General features: G+C 44.5%; 1 protein-coding gene across 1 annotated transcript; it reads right to left on the reverse strand.

Moving 5' to 3' along the window:
• Positions 1-19: 19 nt before the first annotated feature.
• LOC141903304 (uncharacterized) lies at positions 20-3,841 on the reverse strand. Its single transcript, XM_074791405.1, has 3 exons — positions 3,696-3,841; positions 470-3,599; positions 20-35 (listed from the first exon to the last, which is right to left on the reverse strand). The coding sequence occupies exons 1-3, from the start codon at positions 3,772-3,774 to the stop codon at positions 20-22; spliced, it is 3,225 nt and encodes a 1,074-aa protein (XP_074647506.1). The 5' UTR covers positions 3,775-3,841.
• Between the last annotated feature and the right edge of the window lie 3,933 nt (positions 3,842-7,774).

Raw genomic sequence — 7,774 nt, forward strand, 5'->3', positions numbered from 1 at the left:
CGTTCCACCAGTTGTCATATCAGAACTTGAAGTTTCTGTTGGGAAAGTGGATTTGTCAGTAGGTTCAGTCGTTCCACCAGTTGTCATATCAGAACTTGAAGTTTCCGTTGGGAAAGTGGATGTGTCAGTAGGTTCAGTCGTTCCACCAGTTGTCATATCGAAACTTGAAGTTTCCGTTGGGAAAGTGGATGTGTCAGTAGGTTCAGTCGTTCCACCAGTTGTCATATCAGAACTTGAAGTTTCTGTTGGGAAAGTTGATGTGTCAGTAGGTTCAGTCGTTCCACCAGTTGTCATATCAGAACTTGAAGTTTCTGTTGTTGGGAAAGTGGATGTGTCAGTAGGTTCAGTCGTTCCACCAGTTGTCATATCAAAACTTGAAGTTTCCGTTGGGAAAGTTGATGTGTCAGTAGGTTCAGTCGTTCCACCAGTTGTCATATCAAAACTTGAAGTTTCCGTTGGGAAAGTGGACGTGTCAGTAGGTTCAGTCGTTCCACCAGTTGTCATATCAAAACTTGAAGTTTCCGTTGGGAAAGTAGATGTGTCAGTAGGTTCAGTCGTTCCACCAGTTGTCATATCGAAACTTGAAGTTTCCGTTGGGAAAGTGGATGTGTCAGTAGGTTCAGTCGTTCCACCAGTTGTCATATCAGAACTTGAAGTTTCTGTTGGGAAAGTTGATGTGTCAGTAGGTTCAGTCGTTCCACCAGTTGTCATATCAGAACTTGAAGTTTCCGTTGGGAAAGTAGATGTGTCAGTAGGTTCAGTCGTTCCACCAGTTGTCATATCAGAACTTGAAGTTTCCGTTGGGAAAGTGGATGTGTCAGTAGGTTCAGTCGTTCCACCAGTTGTCATATCGAAACTTGAAGTTTCCGTTGGGAAAGTGGATGTGTCAGTAGGTTCAGTCGTTCCACCAGTTGTCATATCAGAACTTGAAGTTTCTGTTGGGAAAGTTGATGTGTCAGTAGGTTCAGTCGTTCCACCAGTTGTCATATCAGAACTTGAAGTTTCTGTTGTTGGGAAAGTGGATGTGTCAGTAGGTTCAGTCGTTCCACCAGTTGTCATATCAGAACTTGAAGTTTCCGTTGGGAAAGTTGTCTCTATGCTGGCCGATGTCGATGTGTCTACCGTAGTTGAGCTGACAGTCGAGGATGAAGTAGACGAATCCGTTGGTGATGTCGTCTCGGTGCTCGCCGAGGTCGATGTGTCTACCGTAGTTGAGCTGACAGTCGAGGATGAAGTAGACGAATCCGTTGGTGATGTCGTATCGGTGCTCGCCGATGTCGATGTGTCTACCGTAGTGGAGCTGACAGTCGAGGATGAAGTAGACGAATCCGTTGGTGATGTCGTATCGGTGCTCGCCGAGGTCGATGTGTCTACCGTAGTGGAGGTGTCAGTCGAGGATGAAGTAGACGAATCCGTTGGTGATGTCGTCTCGGTGCTCGCCGAGGTCGATGTGTCCACAGTAGTGGAGGTGTCAGTCGAGGATGAAGTAGACGAATCCGTTGGTGATGTCGTTTCGGTGCTCACCGAGGTCGATTTGTCTACCGTAGTGGAGGTGTCAGTCGAGGACGAAGTAGACGAATCCGTTGGTGATGTCGTATCGGTGCTCGCCGATGTCGATGTGTCTACCGTAGTGGAGCTGACAGTCGAGGATGAAGTAGACGAATCCGTTGGTGTTGTCGTTTCGGTGCTCGCCGAGGTCGATGTGTCTACCGTAGTGGAGCTGACAGTCGAGGATGAAGTAGACGAATCCGTTGGTGATGTCGTCTCGGTGCTCGCCGAGGTCGATGTGTCTACCGTAGTTGAGCTGACAGTCGAGGATGAAGTAGACGAATCCGTTGGTGATGTCGTCTCGGTGCTCGCCGAGGTTGATGTGTCTACCGTAGTGGAGCTGACAGTCGAGGATAGAGTAGACGAATCCGTTGGTGTTGTCGTTTCGGTGCTCGCCGATGTCGATGTGTCTACTGTAGTGGAGCTGACAGTCGAGGATAGAGTAGACGAATCCGTTGGTGTTGTCGTTTCGGTGCTCGCCGAGGTTGATGTGTCTACCGTAGTGGAGCTGACAGTCGAGGATAGAGTAGACGAATCCGTTGGTGTTGTCGTTTCGGTGCTCGCCGAGGTTGATGTGTCTACCGTAGTGGAGCTGACACTAAAGGATGAAGTAGACGAATCCGTTGGTGTTGTCGTCTCGGTGCTCGCCGATGTCGATGTGTCTACCGTAGTGGAGGTGTCAGTCGAGGATGAAGTAGACGAATCCGTTGGTGATGTCGTCTCGGTGCTCGCCGATGTCGATGTGTCTACCGTAGTGGAGCTGACAGTCGAGGATGAAGTAGACGAATCCGTTGGTGATGTCGTTTCGGTGCTCACCGAGGTCGATTTGTCTACCGTAGTGGAGGTGTCAGTCGAGGACGAAGTAGACGAATCCGTTGGTGATGTCGTATCGGTGCTCGCCGATGTCGATGTGTCTACCGTAGTGGAGCTGACAGTCGAGGATGAAGTAGACGAATCCGTTGGTGTTGTCGTTTCGGTGCTCGCCGAGGTCGATGTGTCTACCGTAGTGGAGCTGACAGTCGAGGATGAAGTAGACGAATCCGTTGGTGATGTCGTCTCGGTGCTCGCCGAGGTCGATTTGTCTACCGTATTGGAGGTGTCAGTCGAGGACGAAGTAGACGAATCCGTTGGTGATGTCGTATCGGTGCTCGCCGAGGTCGATTTGTCTACCGTAGTGGAGCTGACAGTCGAGGATGAAGTAGACGAATCCGTTGGTGATGTCGTTTCGGTGCTCGCCGAGGTCGATGTGGCTACCGTAGTTGAGCTGTCAGTCGAGGATGAAGTAGACGAATCCGTTGGTGTTGTCGTTTCGGTGCTCGCCGAGGTCGATGTGGCTACCGTAGTGGAGGTGTCAGTCGAGGATGAAGTAGACGAATCCGTTGGTGATGTCGTATCGGTGCTCGCCGAGGTCGATGTGTCTACCGTATTGGAGGTGTCAGTCGAGGACGAAGTAGACGAATCCGTTGGTGATGTCGTCTCGGTGCTCGCCGATGTCGATGTGTCTACCGTAGTTGAGCTGACAGTCGAGGATGAAGTAGACGAATCCGTTGGTGATGTCGTCTCGGTGCTCGCCGAGGTCGATTTGTCTACCGTAGTGGAGGTGTCAGTCGAGGACGAAGTAGACGAATCCGTTGGTGTTGTCGTCTCGGTGCTCGCCGATGTCGATGTGTCTACCGTAGTTGAGCTGACAGTCGAGGACGAAGTAGACGAATCCGTTGTTAAGGTCGTATCGGTGCTCGCCGAGGTCGATGTGTCCACAGTAGTTGAGCTGACAGTCGAGGATGAAGTAGACGAATCTGTCGGTGATGTCGTCTCTGTGCTCGATGCGTCAATAGATTCATGCGATACACTAGTACCGGTAGTTGTATAAGAACTTGAAGTTTCCGTTTGGAAAGTGGATGTATCAGTAGATTCAGTCGTTCCATTAGTGACAGTATCTGTTGCAGTTGTCGTTGTTGGAGCGGTTGTATAAAATTGTGTCGTTGCCTTTTTGGCGGTGCTGCCAGTAGATGGTGCTGGTGTAGTGATTGTGCCAGATTGTGTATAATTACCTAAAGACACGAAATGTACTCAATTTTCTATCAATTCAAGCAAATGAAACTAAAATGCATCTTGTTTAAATATTAATCACAAATTGCTATACAAACCGGTAATTGTCGCATTCACCAACACAACGAAGAAAACAACAGCGAGTAAAGATAACCGATAATTGTGTAAATGATACATTCCGCTTCTTTATCGTATCACATTCAACATAGCGTAGAACCAGGAGATCCGAACGACTTTACGAAACGGAAGTTGTTTCGTTACTGAACCAAACGTGTTCTCGAATTTAACCCAATAAACACAACCAGACAATGAAATATAGTACGTGAATGAAAAAATAAATTCGACCCGAAATGAAGTAATCGTCGTGAGCTGAATTGTAAAGCTTGTCGAACCAAAATGTATATCTTTTTTTTGCAATTAGAAGTTATTCCACGAAGATTGTATCCAATCAGAAAGCGATAATTTGTAGCTCATACTCGGTATGTTTTCCCCGGGTAAATTAGCGTTTGTACCTGAATTGGTTCAAACCTTCAGAAGAAATTTTCTCCTTTTACCAAACTTGAATCCCTGAATTTGCCGTTCGAGTTTCAACTTAAAATACAAACAAAATTGCCGTTGATTTTATGTAAACAAAAAAAGAAAGATTTCATCACCGTTTTTATTCATTTAGCCATATAGGTTTTTATTGGATGTAAAGTTTGACATTGGATTCATAAGTCAATTCATGGATTCATTAGTCGAAAAATTAAAAACATGATTAACATGCGGTATAATCAATCTTATTCATAATGAAGTGTAAGCTTTGGACATGAAACACACGATATCAAACTCTGTCGATAATTAGTTTAATCGGGGGCAAAAGAAAAACCCAATCACGTGAATAGTGCTGAACCGGTTTATACCTGGAATGTCGTCACGTGACCGACTGTAGAAATATCGACGAAATGCAGTAAACACTTTTTTAATGATATTTTCGTTAAGTTTTCAATACGAAACTAAAAATACAACAGAAATACCTTGATAAACTATGGTGGCTGAATAGACTCATTCGAAAATATTTTCCTGAAAAATAAATCTACGAGTGAAATACATGTTTTATCAAACCAAATCTACTTTTTCGTCACCGATATTTTCATTCATATATTTAGATTTAAATCTCGTGTACATAATGTACCTCAACCCCGGCCTAGCAAACTGAATGATGTCTATTTTCGTTTTAAAGTTATATTAAAACGAGTTCAGTCATAAGTTAGGTGCTTTTAGACTATCGGGCAAATTATCTTTTCACGAAACAAGAATTCGTACGTCTGAGATTTTTACTTAATAAAATGTGACAAGAAAACTGTCACTAGTTTGGAATGTGAACCAGAACTAATTTTTATCTCTCTCCATTCAATCGAAGTCGCCATTCAATCGAAGGCTCTCATTTTTGCGAAGTAAAGGTGTGGTATCTGTAAAGAGAACAATACTATGGGAATTCCTAATACACGGTATTTACAATTCAAAACTAGTTTCACTTTTTTACCATCAATGAATAATAAGTAAAAGCAGTGAAAAATCTGGTTATGAAATGATTATTTGCAACCCTATAAAATTGCTGGAACGGCAATGAATATAAACTATTTCATTGAGATCTAATTTTCAACAAGTCTTCTTCAAGTTCATGTTCCTCGTTGAAGAATATGCCTGTCCTAACTCTATATATCTTCTAAATTCACTTAACTCTTATTAGAAATTTAACGTGATAAGACACGTTAACGATTCAATGCTAAATATAAAGACGCCATTGATAATTTGTCCACGTTTTTGTTGTATTTCTATGCTTAAAATAGTAAAAATACTCATGAACTACTGCAGTGTCTTTATAACAATTTAGATGAAAGTCTAATTTATGATAGGGTTTGGGGAGGGAGTGAAGTCTAACAGTCGTTTCATTTCAAATATTATGAAATATTGTTTCCTTTTGAAGGTATCCGCCACTTAATACAATGTAGGCCTACACCGAACACTGTATGTAGGGTGAACATAATATTCAAATATAACTGGATTAGTAAGTAAATGCACAGCATTTCCCACAAGCAAAAGTTACCATTAATGATCTTTCGCTGTCGGGAATGATTTACCAGGGTCTGCGGCAGTTAGTTTAGACAGGGAAGTGGCGAGTAGACGCTCAACCGAAAATTCAAGTTTATCTTCCTGGAACTGGACCCGGCAGAGGCTGGGCTCCTCGTGGAATCGTCAATTATCTCCAATCCGTCCATGCTATCAGATGAACTCAGTCAACTGCCTGATCTTTCGGTTTCATTTTTTGTCACACGGAGTATTAACCCTCGGCAAGTGAGGAGAAAGATTGTTGAAAGCAATCGATCCGAAGCGAAGATAGAATAGATAGGCGCCGACTCGGGAAATGAGCACCTGCCGCGCCCGGTGCTGTATAGTTTCATGATACTGCATACGAGCCCGATATACAAAATGCCGCCTAGTTGGAGTACTGTCTGCGCCACACACTCAGTCACTAAGAAATCATTAACATGAAAACTCTCGATTGATTTGTCCGCCATGTTGAACGGGGCATGCTCCACTTGGCTAGTTCTGTAGACCACGCAGCCCGAACTGTACTAGGACTCATGAATAGCGCTCCGAGCACCACATGAAGAGAACACAGTCCATAGCTGTAGCAGGTTTTTATGTCGCTCCAGGTGGGTAAATACTGTGGGTCGAGCCCGCTCGGGTCGAATGTAAGGAAATATGTTGATTTGTTTTTTGTGAGCGAAAATACCTCCAGAAAATACATCTGAATATATGATATTCTTATTTTGCGCGCATAAACTGTGCGGTTATCCGTCATTCCAGCGAAAGACATTTTAATCATGCCAGGAAATAACGTAGGCTGGGGGAACTTTGATGCGAAAATTCCAAATGTTTTGTTTTATCGTACTCCAGCCCAGGTCAATACCGTTAGATTTAAATTGTTCTACGGAACGCAGTTGAAATACCCTCCAAATGAAAGACTTACACACAGCGCAGACTACTCAAGTATCCCTTCACGGACCAAATTGTTCCAAATATCTAAACCCACTAGCGTTCGTTTACACAGTATTTCGTTTGTAAGCATGACTTACTGTTTTGAATAGATAGTTGGAATATTTGCAGGACTGGCCACGTTCTGTACTGCGCGCGCACGCGGTGCGGAGTGACTCGTTTCACTACTACTTTATACGACTGTACACAGTAGTGTCGACACTGTCTTTCTCTGTCAACGTTTACACATTTGAATGAATATGAAGAAAGAAAGGATGATGATAAATATCGAGAGGAATTTGTTTTCTTCGTAATTTTGGATGTAACACGTTGAAAATACTGCGCGGTGTTGTTTCCTATAGGAGTCACGTGACTCCGAGGCTGATTATTCGATCAAATGGCATCAAATCATTGGTCGATTGGCTCGCTGCCAATAACAGATACGGATTTACTACGATGGAGTCCAAGTGGTTCATCAACTAAAAGTATGCCGACTAGTGACGACATAAAACGGGTAGAGTCACCTGCACCTTCAGCATCGGGAGCGATGGTGGCAACATCTCACACAGGATCTACTACTAATCCCAGAGTAGTAATTACTCCTCAGAATATATTAATCAATCGTTTAACGCCGATAGGTATCAGTAGTTCACCGTTAAACGTCTACAGTAGGACAGCTCCGATTAGTAATAGGACGACTCCGGTCAGTAATAGGAGTACTCCAGTAGCTAATGTACGCGCAACACCATCTCCACATAGATTCATTAAATCACCACTTCTAACAGAAATGCGTAACTTTGCAGCGACCCCTAGTGTCGGGAATCTGCCAACAGCTGCGTACCCCCTGGCGGCGGGGGCAGGAGATAGTACGAGTAAAATACCGTTTAAATCAAACTCTATTTCATTACAGACTCCGACAGCGGCCACGCGTAACACAACAAAAAATACTAGGGGGCCAGTGACTAGCAGCCCTTCTGGGCCAGTGACTAGCAGCCCTCTTGGGCCAGTGACTAGCAGCCCTTCTGGGCCAGTGACTAGCAGCCCTCTTGGGCCAGTGACTAGCAGCCCTTCTGGGCCAGTCAGCAGCCCTTCAGGGCCAGTGACTAGCAGCCCTTCTGGGCCAGTCAGCAGCCCTGAGTCAAACGTCTCTTCTACA

The sequence above is a fragment of the Tubulanus polymorphus genome, chromosome 4, assembly GCF_964204645.1.
Source record: "Tubulanus polymorphus chromosome 4, tnTubPoly1.2, whole genome shotgun sequence".
Lineage (NCBI taxonomy): Eukaryota > Metazoa > Nemertea > Palaeonemertea > Tubulaniformes > Tubulanidae > Tubulanus > Tubulanus polymorphus.